Here is a 19,367-nt window from a genome sequence, read left to right on the forward strand (position 1 = left end):
ATCAGCTGCGATTATAAACCGGAAGTCTTTCTGGAGTTCCGTGCTCCCCCCTTGGGGCGAACAACGTGTTTGCTCCAAAGGCTGCTTTGTTCCAACTCTGGGATTAAGAGTTACATACACAAGCTCTAGTTCCGGTATTCATTGAGTAGTCTCCATATGCAGGGCTATGCATAATGGGAAGAGTGGCAGTTTTACACGCCACAATCATTCTAGGGTGCTAAAGGCTTAGCAAGTGTAAGTTGTTTTATGGTGTTGTTTCCATTTGCAGGTGGCCTACAGCAGGTCTTTCGAGCCGCTGCATATAAATTCCAAAGAAATAACTCGATTTCTTGACATGCATTTCAATAAAGAACCGGAAGTGTCTAGAAAGAGTTGTTGAGCTTCTATGTTGTTGAGCGTTATTCCCCACCGTGTTACTCTATGGAGGTGGATTCCTGTTTCTGAGACCGTTCTGCTTTTCATACTCGGTGGTTGGTTGCTAGCTTTCCTCCCACTCTTTCAGTGCGGGCGGGGCTGCTGGTGGGTTCTGGTCGAGCCCCGGCAGGTAAGTGGAAGATCTTTGGGGGAATTGGAGGGGACGGCGGGAACGGGGACAACATAATAAATAGGCGCAAACGGGAGCAAATGTGGGGTGGAGGGAGAGAAACATTTAAAATCTGGACATTCTGAATTGCCAAACATTGCCTGTATTGTGTCTGCCTATGGTTTGTGAACATGTGCAAAGTGCATTTAACCACATCCAACCGTCCTGTGTCTGGGATAAGGGCTGCCACTGCCCCTTATTTATTGTTATTCGTTTACTGAAATATAGTTGTCCCGCCTAGGACTGTCAGCTTTTAAACTGCCCCCCCCCCCCCCCGGTGGCAATTTGATCTATAACAAACGAAAGGCGTTGCTTATTTACCTTCACGCCATGCACAGCATCAGCTGCCTATCCTTATATATTAAGCCCGGATCTGGATAACCCCAGGATATCCCAATCTTGTCAGATGTTGAAAGCTAAGCAGGGTCAGCCCTGGGCAGTATTTGGTGGTAAACCACCAAGGAATACCAGGGTCACTATGCAGAGGCAGGTGATGGCAAATCACCTCTGGACGTCTCTTGCCTGGATGGTGTCGCAATAAGTCAACTGCGACTTGACAGCGCTTTCCTTCACCACCCAGACTCTTTTTAAAGAGACAGGATGTTTTTCTCCTGGCCAGTTGGCAACTGCAGTCCTGCCTTTCCTCTTGGTTCAAGGCACAATAATGGATGAAACCGAAAGGTGCCTTTTGTTTTACAATTTAAATATTGGCTTTTTCTAATCCTCCCCCCCCCCACATCCCACCCACCCCCCACCCACCCCTCAGTTTGATTGTGAAAGGGAGGCCTGGCATTTTCAAACTGGAGCATTGTTACTTTTTTGCCATGGGGTAAACCACCTTTGTTTGTCATCAATCTTCTTGCACATATTGTTCTGCTTAGGAGGCATCCTACTCCTACAGGCTGCTTCAAAGATCAGCATGGTGAAACATCTGGCTAGACCAGTGGTGGCGAACCTATGGCACGGGTGCCAGAGGTAGCACTCAGAGCCCTCTCTGTGGGCACGTGCAGAGCCCCCCCCCCCTCCTACATCTAGGCTGGTCTGGGCCGCTGGGCCTGATTATTAGCATTAAACCTAGGACCTAGTTTTGGGGAGGCAGTGTAGGTAACCCTGTTAAGCCCTGTTAAACCCCACTGATTTTCATGCGAAGAACTAAAGTGCGATCCTTTACCTGGGAGTAAGCTCAGTTGCTGGCAATGGGGCTTGCTTCTGAGTAAACCCTCCTTGGGTCGTGATTCACCAGTTGGAAGAGTTTCACGGTTGCTTCAAAGGAAACCACTGACTACCACCAAGCTTACTCCTGAGTAATGCACGCCTCGGAGCCAACCGTTTTTTCTAAACTAAAACCTCGAATTCAGGTTAAATTGCCATGTTGGCACTTTGTGATAAATAAGTGAGTTTGGGGTTGCAATTTGGGCACTCGGTCTCGAAAAGGTTCGCTATCACTGGGTTAGACCCAGTGGTCACGCCGGACCCATCTCCTAACAGGAGAATTGCCCAGAGGCTTCTTCTGTGTTGCAAGAGTTATAGGGCAATTGCCTGTTTCCTTATAGGAGAAATGCTGGACAGAGCAGAGAGATGGCTGCTAGGTTCTAAGTTTAGATCCACTGACCTATGAGGAGTGCTCAAGAGTCACACCCACTCCTTCAGCATAGCTGTAATTTGGTAAGAATGGGAATCCCAGTGGAGTGGGGGAAAGAGCTAGGGTGGAGAGGCCCATGGGAGCCTTACAAGCCAGCACCTGACCCTAGTTGGAGCTCACACTTTAAATCTCCTTGGGCCTCCCAAAGAGGTCTGCAAAAAGAGCTAAACTATGTCAACAAAAACTATGTTAACAAAATAAGCTAGTGTAAGAAAGCCTATTTGCAACTATGCAGCTTACTGTAATTGATGCATTGATTAATAATCCTTCAAGTTTCCATTGCTTTATAAGTAAGTGACAGATACAGGGTTTTGCCATGAATAGTAAATATACAGAAGAGTGCCTTATGTGATTGTTTTAACACACTGGCATAAATATGGACATGATTCACACTTGGATTCCTGGCCATTGTTCACCGTCTTAGTCCCATAAACCTCTTTCCCTGCCCTTCTTTTCACATACTGATTATTCCAGCATCTCTCCTCTTCCAATATGCCGCCTAGCTTGAAGACTTCTCCTTTTTTGTAGTTGTTTGTTTGTTTGTTTGTTTGTTTGTTTAAAAAGCCATATTTGCTTCTATCTTGAGCCACATTTAGCTCTAGTTCCCCTGTCCTCCCTGATACAAACAGAGCCCTGGGTGATCTTCAGGAGAAAACGCAGAATTCTCCTGACTTTGGGAGAGGAAGAATTTATGACGTTGTCACCTTCATGGCCAGTTGCTTGCCTGATTGCAAACCTGGGGCAGGGCAGGATAAATTTTTAGGTTATTTGGGTTAATTAGTTTTTGGCAGGACAATGAAAATGTCAGACGCTTAATCCTGCTGGGTAGTGACGCAGATGGGAGGTCAGCCTGAAGTACCTGGAGAGCAAAAAGTCGTTTCCCAGTGCAGTTACGTGGGCATTAAATCGGTTTGGCTTCCTGCCGTGCTTTTCAAAGCCACACCTGTATAGCTTGGCATCAAGATGCGTGCACAAAATGTGATATGGAATTGACTAAGGGACACATTTCTTTCTAGAAGACCTCATCCCAGTGGTTTGCCCTGTGGGTTCCCATGTTATGTTTTCCTGCCCTGGAAATTGCTTTGTGTATCCTTTTCTTTTGCAGCTTAAACTCATCATCCTGCACACCTTTGCTATCTGCTTGACAAAGAAACTGAACAGCAAAATGTTGGTTCAGTATTCTTTTTTTATTCCTCGGATTGAGTTTCAGTCTTTCATTTCACTCTCCGTGCATTTCTTCATTCAATGTACACTCATCTCCTTTTTAAGGGGAGGGAAAGGCAGCATAAATATGTTTAAGCATTTAAAAACTGAGGGAGAGATTGTTGATGTCACTGGTATCCAGCCAATCAGGGCTGTGCACAGCTGGCTTCCGCCGTAGCATGTGAACCCACCTCCCTTTCAGTCTGGGGCAGAAGATTGCATATTTAAAGGAAATGCTGACAATGCATTTCCATAGCAAGCGCACTCCTGAAATCCTGTCTGTCTATATGCGTTCTAAGAGAGTATTTTAGGCAGTTCTTGATGCTGTTCCAATAGTGCATTTCTGGCTCAGTGCTAGCATCCGAGGAGCTGGGTGTGGGAATATTTTTTTGGTTAGGGCTGAAAAATCTGCTTTCCGGCTTAGGACCAGAAGTCAATGCGAGCTTCCTAACAGAAAGCAATATTTGCTTGACACGGTCTTTGGATAAGTTGCCAGTTTTCTAATGTTGATCTTTAACCCATTTCCTCAGCATAACGTGACAAGCTGCTTCTTTGACCATTCATTTCTCACTTTCTTATTCTGGAAAGTCCAGATCTCCCTTGCATCTGAATAGGTGGGAAAGTGTCTGTTGGGGAGCTTATGGCGGAGGAGAGGAATTTCAACTTCAAAGATTTCTTATACTCATTTAAATATATTTCTTCAAAGATTTCTTATACTCGTTTAAGTATTTTTGCTGCCCAGATTAGTTTCCAAAGTGGCTTACATTTAAAACCCATGTTGTGTTTGTGTGTGTGTGTGTGTGTGTTAACTTCTTGTTCCCTAGCACGTATTCCTTTATTTATTTTTCTTCCGTTCTTTGTTGCCTGTGCCCCAGCATACTTGGCTTGTTCGTTCCTTCTGAGCCATTGGAATTAAAGTCAATCCTTGAACTTCCAAAGAATGCAAAAAACCAAAGGTGGAGAGAGGCAGAGCTTCAAGATTTTCTTTGGTACCATGAAAAGAAAAATTCCCTCCAGTTCTGTAGCCAAGGCTGTCAGTTGCTGGCAATGATTTTTTTTTTTTTGGGGGGGGGGGGAGGCATTTAAGAAAACAATTCAATCAACCAGCATAAGATATTCAATAAGCCCGTGCAGTACTTGCCGCCCTCCAGATGTTCCTGAACAACAATTCCCATCAGTCCCTCCCAACATGAGCATTGGCTATACTGGCAAGGGCTGATGGGAATTGTAGTTCATGCACATCTGGAGGACCGTGAGTTTGACACCTGTGCAGCAGGGCTTGGATGACCGAATGAGAATGCAATGCTGGCAAAAACGCTATCCATGGTATGACATCTCGTAATTTTGGAAGTGGATTACAAAGGTAGCAGTAAGAACAAGCCGATACCTACATAAGCGCTGCCATACATGGTAATCCTGTTTGCTTATAAAAGTGTCCTCCTGGGCCGTTTTGTTCTACTACAGGTCTCGTCCTTTCATAAATGCCCTCCTGATCTCTTCTTGGTTTTGCTTGTTTTGTAATGTTAGAAGCACGTGGGGCCTTTTCTCCTTTGTTCCTCTGCTTTGGAGCTTCGCAAAGTCAGTGCTGAATATCATTCTTGGAAGTTCTCCCTGACTTTCCATGACTATATAGGAGACTGTGGATGTGTTGGAGGTGTTAAGGTTATTTGCATCAGGAAGAGGCCATTTCTCAATGGATGAATGCATGCCTGGTATGTAGAAGAAGAAGAGTTTGGATTTATACCCCACCTTTCTCTCCTGTAAGGAGACTCAAGGTGGCTTACAAGCTCCTTTCCCTTCCTCTCCCCGCAACAGACACCTTGTAAGGTAGGTGGGGCTGAGAAAGTTCCGAAGAACTGTGACTAGCCCAAGGTCACCCAGCAGGAATGTAGGAGTGTGGAAAAACATTTGGCTCACCAGATAAGCATTTGTCACTCAGGTGAAGGAGTGGGGAATCAAACCCGGTTCTCCAGATTAGAATCCACCTGCTCTAAGCCACTACACTACACTACACTGGCTCTCAATGTAATTGGCTTCATTCTCAATCTCTAGATGACAGATTTCTGTGGGAACACCTGCCAGAGACCCTGTAAGCTCCTTTCCCTTCCTCTCCCCACAACAGACACCTGTGAGGCAGGTGGGGCTCAGAGACTTCTGAAGAATTGTGACTAACCCATGGTCACCCAGCAGGAATGTAGGAGTGCAGAAAAACATTTGGTTCACCAGATAAGCCTCTGCCACAGTGGGGAATCGAACCCCATTCTCCAGATTAGAAGCCACCTGCTCTTAACCACTACACCACGCTGGCTGTTGGATGGTTATAGGTTCAGTTGCGAAACCAGCATTTCCGGCAACAGTTAATAGTTCGGAACAATTAAACAAGAAGGTGTTTGAAGCTGCATCGGTCACAGCTCAAGGACAAGGAGTTACGTCTAGAATTAACTAAATCTGCCCTGAACTTTTCTGTTGCCAGGCACAGCAGTGGTGCGAGCCATTAAGTTACAACAGGGTAATCAGAGTTCTGTCAAACATTAAATGGAAGTCCGTGTTGCTTTGAGTCAGTCCAGACACTGATCCTAATCTCAGTCCCTCGCAAATAGGAAGGCACCTGCAGGGCGCACGTTCCTCGTTGAGGCAAGGGACAAGGCTGTAGAACTTGGTTAAGGGCATCTGCTTACAATGCAGAAAGTCCTAAGTTCAATACCCAGCTTCTCCAGTTAAAAGGCTCGAGTCAAAGGTGATGTGAAAGATCAGAGAGCTGCTGCCAGTTAGAGTAGGCAGCTATGAGCTTGGTAGGGTTAAGGACTGACTCAATAGATGGCTGCTTCAAATGAGTATCTTGGCTGCGGCTTGCTGTGATTGTCAAACAAGTTGTATGGCCGAAGGCTTTCACGGCCGGATTCAACTGGTTGTAGTGGGTTTTCCAGGCTGTGTGGCCGTGGTCTGGTGGATCTTGTTCCTAACGTTTCTCCTGCATCTGTGGCTGGCATCTTCAGAGGTGTATCACAAAAGGAAGTCTGTAACACACTGTTAACACATTGTGTTACACACAGCCAAAGATGCAGGTGAAACGTTAGGAACAAGATCCGTCAGACCACGGCCACACAGCCCAGAAAACTGACTACAAGTTGTATAGCATTGATTCATAGGGTTAGCATGAGTTGGAAGCAACGTGGCAGCACTGGACACATACATTTCATTGAACATTAGAGCCCTGGTGAATTGGACTACTGTTCCCTCTAATCCAGCATCTCATCTCCACTGGTGGCCAGTCAGATGCTTCTGGTAGGTCCATCAGCCAGGCATGGAAGCAGTGCAGGGTAATGGTTAGGGCAAAATTGTCAAATTTCCACGTTCACATCCAAATCTTGTCATGAAGTTTGCTGGCTGACCTTGGACCAGTCACCCTTTCTATTCCTAACCTACCTTGCAGGGTCGTTGTGAGGGCAAAAAGAAGGAGTGAGAACAACATATCCTTCCAAGCAGCGGCGGGATTCAAATAATTTAACAACCGGTTCTGGTGGTGGGATTCAAATAATTTAACAATTGGTTGTTTACAAGCACCATTTTAACAACCGATTCCGCCGAAGTGGTACGAACCTGCTGAGTCCCACCCCTGCTTCCAAGATCTCCTTAGCTTTGAGGAAGGGTGGAGTAAAATAAATAATTGGAAGCCTTTCCCCATAGAGTGATATTCAGAGATATACTGGCTCTGAAGCTGTAGGTTCCTTGGGACTATCCAAGGGTTATTGTGGTGTTTCTTATCTGTCAAACAGTTGTCTAATAACATTTTAAAGTCAAGGCAGTGGCCGCTATTGTGCATTGTGGAATTAATTAAGCTTTGTTTTTTTAAAAAAAGTGCTCAACAGCCTGCTTGGTCCATTTTGTTGGGTGACCATAAACCCCGTTATTAGAAGAGAGAGACCTTTCTTTCTGTTTTCCTCACAACATTCACAATTGCGCATGCATCTGTGATGCTCCTTCTCCATTCTTTTTTGTTAAAGCCCCCAAGTACTACTCGGCCTTTGCAGAGCTGACCCCCCTCGGCCACTATGGTTCTGGAGAAATCATGCTATTTGCCTGATCAAGGAAAGGGGAAGGTGTTTGCCACTTTCCAGAAGAGCTGGGCCGCTCTAGAAGAAGAAGAAGAGTTCTAGAAGAAGAGCTCTAGAAGAAGAAGAGTTTGGATTTATATCCCTTCTTTCTCTCCTGCAGGAGACTCAAAGGGGCTGACAATCTCCTTGCCCTTCCCCCCTCACAACAAACACCCTGTGAGGTAGGTGGGGCTGAGAGAGCTCCGAGAAGCTGTGACTAGCCCAAGGTCACCCAGCTGGCACGTGTGGGAGTGCACAGGCTAATCTGAATTCCCCAGATAAGCCTCCACAGCTCAGGCGGCAGAGCTGGGAATCAAACCCGGTTCCTCCAGATTAGATACACGAGCTCTTAACCTCCTGCGCCACTGCTGCTCCTTTCCTTTCTAGGAAAGGAAAAAGAGTTGATCACTTCCCAAAGATTATTGCTGTCACTGTCAGGTAGGTTCTGGATCGGTGATTGCTTGTCGGTCATAACACTGAGCAGAAATTCATCACCCGGCTGGCACATCCTCTTGATGTCTTTTGACTGGCTTCTTCAAAATAGCTTTCAGCAAATGCATTTTGATTTTTCTGAGAGATCAGGAGGGATTGGCCACTGCTACAAGGGTGGGGATTTTGCAGTTTGTCAGGAGCACAGGAGTGCTTGCAGATTGGAACAGCCTCCCTTCCCTGTATGCCGCGCCTGTTGCCTTTCTAAACTACAGATCCCTTCGCCACAGAAAACTACTTGCAACTGGCTAGTACAGTTATCCCTTCCACACCACAGGGGTTTAGGGTCCCCCCCCCCCCACAATCTGGAAATCTACCAGAGAATAAGTCTGAATTTTTTCTTTTTCTTTTCACTTTGAAAAAGAAATTGGGTGTGTTGATATTATACAATACTATGCACATTTGGGCTAGTCACAGCTTCTCGGAGCTCTCTCAGCCCCACCCATCTCACAGGGTGTTTGTTGTGAGGGGGGAAGGGCAAGGAGGTTGTAAGCCCCTTTGAGTCTCCTGCAGGAGAGAAAGGGGGGATATAAATCCAAACTCCTCCTCCTCCTCCTCCTCCTCTTCCTCTTCCTCTTCTTCTTCTTCTTCTTCTTCTTCTTCTTCTTCTTCATTTTATGCATTTCTGAGTTACTAAACATTTTCTGTATTATCTGCTGGTCTTTTCATGTTGTCTATGGCTTCCGCAAAACTCTTTAAAAATTCCCATTTAACTTCTTATGCTGTCCATAAGGTGAACATGAATCAGCAGTGTGGTGCGGCATCCAAGAAAGTGTGATGCGGCATTCAAGAAAGCCAGTGCCATTCTCAGCTGCATCAATGAGTGCATAGTGTCTAGACCAGGGGTCTCCAACTCTGGTGTCCCAGATGTCCATGGACTACAATTCCCATCTGTCCCTGCCAGCATGGCCAATGGCAGGGGCTGATGGGAATTGTAGTCCGTGAACATCTGGGGCGCCAGAGTTGGACACCCCTCCTCTAGACTGAGGGACGTAATAGTACCACTCTACTATGCATTGGTCAGACCTCACCTTGAATACTGCAATTCAGGAATGATATTGACAAGCTGGAACAGGTCCAGAGGGTGGTAACCAAAATGATAAAAGGTCTGAATTCCACGCCCTGTGCGGAGTGATTTAGGGAGATAGGTATGTTTAGTCTGGAGGAGAGAAGGTTAAGGAGTGAAATTATAGCCATGCTTAAATATTTGAAGAGGGAGCAAACTTGTTTTTGCTGCTGCTCCAGAGACTAGGACAAGGAGTAATGGATTCAAAGTACATGAAAAGAGATTCCACCTGAACATTAGGAAGAATTTCCTGATGGTAAGGGCTGCTTGACAGTGACTTCTGAATATACAGGCAAGATTAAAATCTATCTCTGATGAAGTGGAATAATTTTACTGCAAAATGGTAATTTTACGACAAAACGGGCAACAGCAGGAAGCTCGTCTTGCATTAGGACTCTTAGCACAGTTGTGGGCTATATAATTGTCTTGGTTATTCTGGCTGGTTTTGTAGTCTGTTCTGTGATGCTTGCTCTTTTCTTATTGTATTGCATTTTGCACTTTTGGCATTACATGAAGCCTGGGTGTAGTTTTTTGGTTCATAATTAATTTTCTGTACACTATACCAGTGTTTGTTATATGTATCTGACCAGTTGTTGAAACAGGATGCTGGATTAGACATTTCGTATGACTGCTCTTATATTCTTATATATATATAAATACTTAAGTCGTTCGTACTCCAATCCAGAGCCACTAGAGGGGGTTTGGGGGGGGGAGGAGGGGGGAACCACTTATATGATGCAGTGGCGTAGGGGAGCAGCAGTGGCGTAGGAGGTTAAGAGCTCATGTATCTAATCTGGAGGAACTGGGTTTGATTCGCAGCTCTGCCTCCTGAGCTGTGGAGGCTTATCTGGGGAATTCAGATTAGCCTGTGCACTCCCACACACGCCAGCTGGGTGACCTTGGGCTAGTCACGGTTCTTCTGAGCTCTCAGCCCCACCTACCTCACAGGGTGTTTGTTGTGAGGGGGGAAGGGCAAGGAGATTGTCAGCCCCTTTGAGTCTCCTGCAGGAGAGAAAGGGGGGATATAAATCCAACCCCCCCTCCTCCTCCTCCTCCTTCTTTTTCTTCTTTTTCTTCTTTTTCTTCTTCTTCTTCTTCTTCTTCTTCTTCTTCTTCTTCTTCTTCTATCCAAATCATCATTAATAAAACTACATAAATTTTTAAAATCCAGGATTATGAAAAGCCAGCAGCTGTCCGGAACAACCTTCAGGAGCAGAATAACTAGGAGGGTTCATGGAAACCCTGCACCAACAGGACTCGTGCTTATGCAGCTCCATACCTGAATGCACAAGCCGGGCACGTTCCTGAATAATATACAAAAGGAAAAGGAGAAATGAGGGGTAACAGACTTACCTTCAATGGCAAAGTACAAAGGCCCAAAACAAGATATTTTAAAAAATTAAAAGACGAAGCAAAATTAAGATCGTTTGTTTATGGCCGTGCATAAAAACCTGGCCGCTTGCTCGAAGGCATAGCTGGATTCATGGTTTAATAGATAAACTGTCTTCTGCTGCTCTCTAAGCCCATCGATAAGGTTGAGAGGAACTTTGCTCTGGACTGGTTATGAAGGGGGCAATAATAACAGAACATGGTGTACAGTTTCTGCAGTTTTCAGCGTGCAGATTCAAAAACTCTCACAATGGCAGTGGTGGCGAACCTTTGGCACTACAGATGTTATGGACTACAAATCCCAGCAGCCCCTGCCAGCATGGCCAATTGGCCATGCTGGCAGGGGCTGCTGGGAATTGTAGTCCATAACATCTGGAGTGCCAAAGGTTCGCCACCACGGCACTATGGGGTGTTTTGGAGCCTCTTCCATCCCAGAAATGAGGGGTGCACGGTGTTTGGAGTGCTTGAATGGTGCCACCTGAATTCCAACAATTAATGCATGATGACAATTATCCATCTTTGTTGTGTTGACCTTACTATTTTGTGAAAGTAACCAGTGCTAACAGTTTCTTCTCTGGAGACCTGTTCTTTCCTCTGGCTAGTTGGAGAGGATTTTGCTTTGGGCGTTAGTTTCCCTTCAGTGGTAACCCTTGATCAAGGTCATAGGGTCAGTTGAAGGGCAGAGAGAAACCAGGAGCCAGACAGATGTTTTCCCACCCTTGCATCTTTGCGGCACTGCTGTTTCCAGCCGCTGTCCCACAGGATCCAACAGCATTCCTTTTCAGGCCCCCTTTTTCATGCGTGGCATGCCCCAGTGCTGTCTGCTTTTGTTGATATCTCTGTTTAAGATGCTGCTGGAGATTCCTGGTGATCCTGATCTTTTTGACTTTGGCCTCTTGGCTGTGATCCAGGGCTGTGTGCGTCGCGTCCCTCCGAGACGGGCAATAGTCTGTGCTCTGACAGACGGTGGCCGGCTCCCTCCTCTAAGAGTCTCTTGCTACACGCACCCAATCGTCATTTTGTTTGAGACTGGATTGTGTCAGCCTCGGAGCCTGGCTGCTCGCTCTTGACCAGACCTTGGAGGTAACTGTCTTTTTCTTCTGCTCTCTCGGGACCTCCTGAGGTTGCTCCGTCTCCCTGTAAGTTGGGGATAGCTGAGAAAGTCAGGAGAGTTTTAGCCATTTGGATGGTTTGTGTTTGCTTCTGCCTCCCATAGTTTAAAATGGGCCTGAACGCTAATGTACAGATGTCTGTTTTGGCTCCAGGAACACCTGGTGGACGTTAAGGGTTAAAGACAAAGATGCAATCGCAGCCTGTGTTGATTCCAGGGTGCTTAACTGATTAGATCGAAAGCTAAAATGCCTGTTCGCACACAAGCTCTCTCTCTCTTTCTCCCTGGCAACCTTTGATACTGGAACGGGGAGAGGGTAAAGGCTGCTTGCAGAGAAAGAGATAAGGACCTTCCACACCAGATCTTCAGAAGCAAGGGATCTCTTCTGGCAGGTTTGTGCAAACTAGTCTAGCTTTGTAGAAAGCTCTTTCCTCTCCCATTTTATGCCTCTGAATTTATGCCTGGAGACTTTAGGAATTGAAGTTTCTTGAACTTCCCTCTGGGGGGAAAAAGCTTCCCAGGTTGCAAGGAATCCCCTCTGCTTATTTTTCCGGCGTGCTGGCTTTTAGCAATCCCAAGCGAAGACAGGAGAGTGAAGCCTACAGTGTAAGGGAGGAAGAATGTTCTGTTGTCAGGTTTTTACTCCGATCTCACTATACATGAGATGGGATTGAGTTTTATCTGGAGGCATTTTCCGTAAGCAAAGATTATGAGCTCTAAAATGAGCCAGTGTCTCCTTGCAAAGGGTTTGGATTGGAACAACATACTAGAAATTCTTTATTCCTTTATTCTCTCTCTCTTTCCCCTCCTCCCCATATTAAAGAAACAGGAGGCACAAATAACTAAACTGGTATATTTTTATTAACCAAACATACAAACGGATCCAATGTACCCTAGCTCGGAAGTTGGTCCCACTGTGACCAGTGAAACCAACGCTCAAATAGATTGCATAGGATTTGCAGCCTTTGGTGGGCATAATAACTGCATGCAGACTTCTGAGTCTGACAGAACTCTTCATCAGACCAAACGGAAAATAGCTCAGTCTCAAAAATCGAAAGCAAACATTGGAGAATTTCCTGTGCTGTTTTTTGTCTCAAAATTCCAAAGTTTGCAGCAGCTAAAAGAGTCAGCCTACACCATGGGAGGAATCCTAAAGAGTTGCGCTCCGAATCCTCATCAAGTCTATTCGATGGGCTTATTGGCAGGGAAACGTTTTGGAGATTGCACTCGATATCTTCTATCCTCTAGAACCGGAAGGGCTGGGGGAAAACCATATTCAGAATGTGATGGAGCTAAATGATTGGCAGACAGTTTCTATTAAGAGTAGTAGTTGTTACTAAGAGGGAGGGCGGTTGCAGGAGACTATGCCAGTGGTCAGGATGTTGGACGGTGAGTCTGTTCTCAGACGTGAAGTTCACTGGGTGATCAATTCCAGACTGCCTGTTAACAGGGTGATCTTTTCAATGTATTATTTATACGTCAAAAGCTTCAACTACTATTAGGGCCTTGCGGGCTCTAGCAGAATCCTGCAGGGCCTGTAAAACGACACTTTTCCTCCAGGCATTTGGTGGAGGCCAACCCACCATCTTTCTGGCTGTTACCTGCTTATATATCAGCCCAAACTCTTCGAACGGTTAGAAGCAGGAGTTATTGTTTACCAGTCGCCTGTTGTTGTTAGTTAGTTAGTGGTTTCCTGTTTAGCCAATGTGTATTTTAGTGTAATTTTAGGTTTGTTGTATGTTCTGTGTAATTTTGATGTTTGGTTTGTGTTGTCAGCCGCTCTGAGCCCATGCGGGAGAGCAGCATAGAAATTTAAATAATAAATAAAACAAATAAATGTTCCAGAGAAGTGGGCAAGGCCATTGCCCAGGACGGCTTGGGGTTGGCAGGTGGTTCCTACCTTGAAACAGCTGTCAGAGGAACTGGAGGATATTTGGTATAGTGGTTAAAAGTCACTGGGATCTGGAAGACCCAGAATCGAATCCCACTTCTGCTGCGAAAGCTCACTGGAGTACCGTGGGCCAGTCACGCACACTCAGCCTACCTGCCCCGCAAGGTTGTTATGAGGAGAGAAGAAGGATGTAGGTCCCCAATGGGGAGAAAAAGGGGGGTGTATAAATGAAATTTCAAAAACGCCTCCCCAAACTATGGGCCTTATGCCAGGGATGGAAATAAAAGGGTCCACTTCCCTCCACAGAATCTGCACTGTTATCTCAGCACTCCAGAAGTTGTTGAAAACAGAGCAAGCTAGATACAGAGGAGAACAAGTAGAACCGCAACCCACGGGAGAAAAGAGCGAATTTGTCCCTCCTCCTGGCACCTTCTCAGCTTCACTCTCGGGCTGGGCAGAGCGGCCCCTTCCGCATGTGCAGAATAATGCACTTTCAATCCACTTTCACAGTTGTTTGCAAGTGGATTTTGCTATTCCACACAGCTGCGAAGTGCATTGAAAGTGCATTATTCTGCATGTGCAGGAGGGACCAGAGTGAGAAGGCAGACAGCCCTGCAGGTACTGAAAGAGTGGGTGAATGTCAGCTGTGAGAAGGCCGGGAGGGAACCTGCAGAAGTCATGTTCCTCTTTTGGTGGATGGGGCCATGCATATGTGGCTGTCCTTGAGCTGCGGAGTGAGTACTACTCAAGTAGATAAATTTACATGAAGCCAATGAATCCTGTGCTCCACCTTATTCCACCAACAAAAGCTGTCTGTCTGTCTGTCTGTCTGTCTGTCTGCCTGCCTGCCTGCCTGCCTGCCTGCCTGCCTGCCTGTCTGTCTGTCTGTCTGTCTGTCTGTCTGTCTGTCTGTCTGTCTTCAGTTTCTTAAGCTACTTTGCAGGTTTTTCCCAGCCATTCCAAATTAAGTCAAAAGTCCAGCTTTGGCAAATGCACCTTAAAAATCAGACTGACCTCCGTTCGTCTTGGGTATGCCCGCGACGCAGTTGGCTTAGGTGTCTCCTGACCTTGAGAAATCGCTGCCTTGTTATTTCCGCAGATCCCCCAGCGGGCTTCACGTGGAGGAGCTGGGTTATCAAACCTGGTTCTCCAGATTAGAGTCCACTGCTCTTACCCACTGCACCAGGCCGGCTGTGTTGACTTGCACAGGAGCAGAGGAAGCTGCTGACTCATGAGACAGGATCAGTCTGGACCAGTCTTCACAGGTGTCAAACTCGCAGCCCTCCAGATGTTATGGACTACAGTTCCCATCATCCCCTGCCAGCATGATGATGGGGACTGTCGTCCATAACATCTGGAGGGTTGCGAGTTTGACACCTGTGGATCTGGACCGGCAGAGGGTCTGCTATGTGAGACCCTTCCACTGTAGTTGCCGGGGACCGCTGCATGCAAAACAGGTGTACTGCCATCCGCCTTTGAAGGACTCCCTGCAAGTCGGTACACTTGAAATGTTGAACTTGATTCTCTTGGGGTTTCTTGTTTGTTTAACAGCTCCATTTAGGGAAGTATGTTAGAGAGCCTAGGTTGCTGCGCAGAGATTTTCATGCCACCGTTCTTTTTTTTCGCCTTCCAGACTTTAATTATTTTCTGTTCTGTTTTCTGTTCTTTGCATTCGATTATCTTGGCTATAGGATAATCTAATAGAATAATCTAATCAAAAGAGGACTTTGCCCACAGCCTGTGCAGAGTGTCTAGTTTTTAAGCGGTCAGCAAATGGTGATGATTATCTGAACTTTGATCTGGGAGGCCTGAGTTTGAATTTTACCTCTGCCACGGGCCGTTGTGCGTCACACTCTACCACAATTTTCCCCATCTGAAATTTTTTTTATAATGCATTACAGTTCTCATGCAGGTTTAACTCTGAAGATTAATATCATAAAGATTGTAAAGCTTACTGCAGATTAAATGTGTTCATTTTGCAATAAATGGCACTCTGCCGAGTTAATCAACTTCTGATTGATTCCACAGGGCCGAAGCCTTTTATCTGCCGTGCACTTGAAGCCTGGCTGAACCATCCCTTAGTAGTGCAAAATCCCTCCTGAAAGCAACCAGAGTTTATTATTGGAATCTTTCTTTTTAAGTCCACTCCAACCCAGCTGGGAACTTCCCCATTCACAAAATTCATTTCAGCTCACCTGTTGCTGCATGTGTTATCCTGCATGGTTTAATATGCTGTGTTCATATCCTGTTTCCCCAAAAATAAGACCTACCCTGAAAATAAGCCCTAGCATGATTTTTTGGGATTTTTGGAGGATGCTTGAAATATAAGCCCTACTCCCAAAATAAGCCCTTGTTACAGATTCCCCGGCGCAGCTGATCTGGTCACATGGGGGGCGCAAAATCATAGAAAAAAAATAAGACATCCCCTGAAAATAAGCCCTAATGCATCTTTTGGAGCAAAAATTAATATAAGACTCTGTCTTATTTTCGGAGAAACACGATACTTGTACTTCATTTCAGCTTTGTTCCAGATATTTACTTGGTTTTAATTTCCACAGTCCTAACCCTATGACATTGCTTATTGGATGCCCCTTCCTCTTGATAGCATTGGCTCACACTGGGTAATCTTCCTTGGGTCTCAGTGAGGAAGATAGACTAGGGGGGAAAAACATAAATATAAAAATAAGAAATTTCTCCCTGCATGGGGATGACTTAGCCACTGTAACTGGTAAAAGAAGATTGCCAGTTGCAAAAACGGCTGCTTGTCTCAGAGAGATAATTTCTGTTCAGCTAAAGGACCTCAGACTGACGTGATCCTTTTTTCTGTCCAGATGTGCTCTGCGTGGTCCAACGCAGCAAATCTCTTGATTGCGATCTTGTTTAACAAGTCACTGGACTCCCCCTCTGGTTCTAAGCAACACTCCTGTTCTAAAAACGTCCTCTCAGTACACAGATAAAACATCATAGCAGATTCAGCCATTTGGATTCCTTTCTATTCTATCAGCTTTGCGTGCAGGAAGGCGGCACGAGTTCATTTTAGTAGTATTCGGTGGCTCCAGATCTCTGCAGGGTGGTTATCACTTGAGAGCTATTGTGGTGTAGTGGTTAAGAGCAGGTGCACTCTAATCTGGAGAACCGGGTTTGATTCCCCGCTCTGCCGCTTGAGCTGTGGAGGCTTATCTGGTGAGCCAGATTAGCTTGTGCACTCCAACACATACCAAGATGGGGGACCTTGGGCTAGTCACAGTTCTTCGGCGCTCTCTCAGCCCACCTACCTCACCGACTGTTTGTTGTGGGGCGGGGGAAAGGGAAAGGAGATTGTAAACCCCTTTGAGTCTTCTTCAGGAGAGAAAGAGGGCATATAAATCCAAACTCTTCTTCTTAACAGGCAGCCAGGAGCTGGTTTGCAATGGGATTGTCTAATGAGGCCTCATAGCATACATTTCATCTGCATGACAGATGGGGGCGGGGGGGGAGAGAGAGAGAGAGAGACCATGCTGCTGGCTCTGGGGTTCTCCTAGACTCTTGGGGTCCAGACAGACCCTGTTACTAGAGGGGTCCTTCTTAAGTATATCTTGCTCAGAGAGGCTCCCATAGAGAATGGCAGTCTGCACATCTTCTCCCAGATGCTGGGGATATTACTTTTTTAAAATTCTGGGCAAGGTCATTATATCATTTATACACTCCGAAAAGGGTACAGTCCCTCTTATTCCTACTTAATTTCTTAAGTTTATATTATATCAAGTTTATCTGCAAATTATTTCACAGTGTTCTCTAGTTCTTTACTATAGACGTCACACATTTCAGCAGATACGTTAGACTGCAAATCAGTTTCCATAGAACTAATCGCCTTATCTAATTGCTCAACTGCTTGCGAGGACTTCTCTATAATAAGCAGCATGAGATCGGTGGAACGCTTATTAAGTGTGGAAATCCATCGAGTTTTGAAGTTCTCATTCTCTGCAAAAAGAGCGGGTTCCTTTTGAACCTTATGGCCCCTAGGTTTATGGTCCATCTTTCAGTGTTTCATTAAGGACATTTCTGGGGGAAGAGAAAGAGGTCGTGCTCAAGCTCTGGGGTTCTTCCAGACTCTGACGGTTCAGACAGACCCCATTGCTTTACTTTTTAAGCATCTGTCGCTCAGCGATGCTGTGGGCTGCAAATCTTTGCCAGGGGCCTCCTGTTTTTATCAGGTACAGATCTTAGCCCCTAGAATGGAGTTGGGATTGCTGGGTGTGTTGTGGCTGCTGGGGATGGTCACGTGCGCCATTGACGTCTGCCTCCCCTTCCTCAGAATGTGGGGCCGTCAGCTGCTGCGGCTGTTCTCCGGCTCCCGCTGCCGATCAAAGAAAACTTCCAAGCGCCAGCCTTCACAGCAGCTTAGCTTCAAGCGGATTCTTGCAAGTTCAACCCGTCAGCATCACACAGCCCCAGAGTCGCTAAATTGTGCCTGGCAGCTACACAGCGATCATTTAGGTAAGTAGCGTGGGAAAGAAAAGCGTTCGGGAACCTCAATCAGTCCAGAATGCTTCCAGTGGGTAGTTGATCGGTTTACACCAGTGTGGTTTTGTATTGCGCCCGTTCTTCAGCAGTTTCACAGGCTACCTGTTTGTTTCCTGGTTAGAATAATAGATTTGGAAGGAGTCATACAGGCCATCTAGTCCAACCCAGAGGCATAGCTAGGGAAAATGGAGCCTGGTGCAAAATATGAGTTTTGCTCCCTCACCCCCCGGTTTGTTTATGTTTTTTGTATTTTTTAGTGTTTTTTTCAGTTTTTGGCCTGCACCGGGTGCAGTTTTAGGCTAACAGCATCAGAATTTTAATGTATTTTTAGGAGACTCTCCTGATGATACCAGCCAGGTTTGGTGAAATTTGGTTCAGGGGGTCCAAAGTTATGGACTCTCAAAGGTGTAGCCCCCATCTCCCATTAGCTCCCATTGAAAACAATGGGGGCACCCCCTTTGGGAGTCCATAACTTTGGACCCCCTGAACCAAACCTTACCTAACTTGGTTGATATCATCAGGAGAGTCCCCCAAAAAACTGAAGAGCTGTGACTTGCCCAAGGTCACCCAACAGGCTTTATGTGTAGGAGCAGGGAAACAAATCTAGTTCACCAGATAAGAGTCTGCCGCTCGTGCAAAGGAGTGGGTAATCAACCCTGGTTTTCTACTAGAGAATCCACCGCTCATAACCACTACACCACGTTAGCTTTCCAGTATCCTATCTCCCACACTCGTTTGTATTTGGATGGGAGACTACCCCAGAAGTTTAGGGTTGCTGCAGAGGCAGGCAGTGACAAACCACCTCTGAACATCTCTTGTCTTGAAAACTCTAGGGGTCACCATAAGTCAGCTGTGACTGATGATACTTTCCACCACCAGGACCTACCCTGAACTGAGTGGCCCAGGCTATCATGTCAGATTTTGGAAACTAAGCAGGGTCAACCATGGTCGGCATATGAAGAGGAGGCCACCCAGAAGTCCAAGATTGCTACACAGAGGCAGGCAACGGCAAACCACTTTTGTCATATCTAATCTTGACAACCATGCCAGGTTGTCTTAAGTTGGTTGTGACTTGATGACCTGGTTTCCACTCACTGGTTAGGTGCCAAAGGAGCACTCACAGTGATGCACCCAAGCCTTCTAGTTTGCAACCACCATCCTGTTTGGTGTTTGACCACCTGGTATGTTGTCTTCCTAGAACTGAAGTCCGGGGACACCCTCATGCGCTTTGACTACGTCTGGCTGCGTGACCATTGCCGCTCCGCATCCTGCTACAACACCAAGACCAACCAACGCAGCCTGGACACAGCCAGTGTGGATTTGTGTATTAGACCTAAGACAGTCCGGGTGGATGACACCACACTCTTTCTCACCTGTGAGTTTGATGGACTGTCCT

General features: G+C 46.2%; 1 protein-coding gene across 7 annotated transcripts in view; it reads left to right on the forward strand.

Annotated features, from left to right (window-relative positions):
- Nucleotides 1–412: 412 nt before the first annotated feature.
- Nucleotides 413–19,367, forward strand: part of TMLHE (trimethyllysine hydroxylase, epsilon) — a 36,069-nt gene continuing 17,114 nt past the window's right edge. Inside the window, exons 1-4 of one of the 7 annotated variants that reach the window (XM_048515038.1) lie at nt 422–544; nt 11,378–11,549; nt 17,763–17,944; nt 19,170–19,346. In XM_048515038.1, coding sequence (XP_048370995.1) covers nt 17,764–17,944; nt 19,170–19,346 — 358 coding nt within the window. In that variant the 5' untranslated portion in view covers nt 422–544; nt 11,378–11,549; nt 17,763. Of the gene's footprint in view, nt 545–9,313; nt 9,334–11,377; nt 11,550–11,814; nt 11,970–14,121; nt 14,203–17,599; nt 17,662–17,762; nt 17,945–19,169; nt 19,347–19,367 lie in introns of those variants that run through there. The other 6 variants (XM_048515037.1, XM_048515041.1, XM_048515039.1 and 3 more) reach the window with 6 other exon arrangements.

Source organism: Sphaerodactylus townsendi, linkage group LG13, assembly GCF_021028975.2.
Source record: "Sphaerodactylus townsendi isolate TG3544 linkage group LG13, MPM_Stown_v2.3, whole genome shotgun sequence".
Classification (NCBI taxonomy): Eukaryota; Metazoa; Chordata; class Lepidosauria; order Squamata; family Sphaerodactylidae; genus Sphaerodactylus; species Sphaerodactylus townsendi.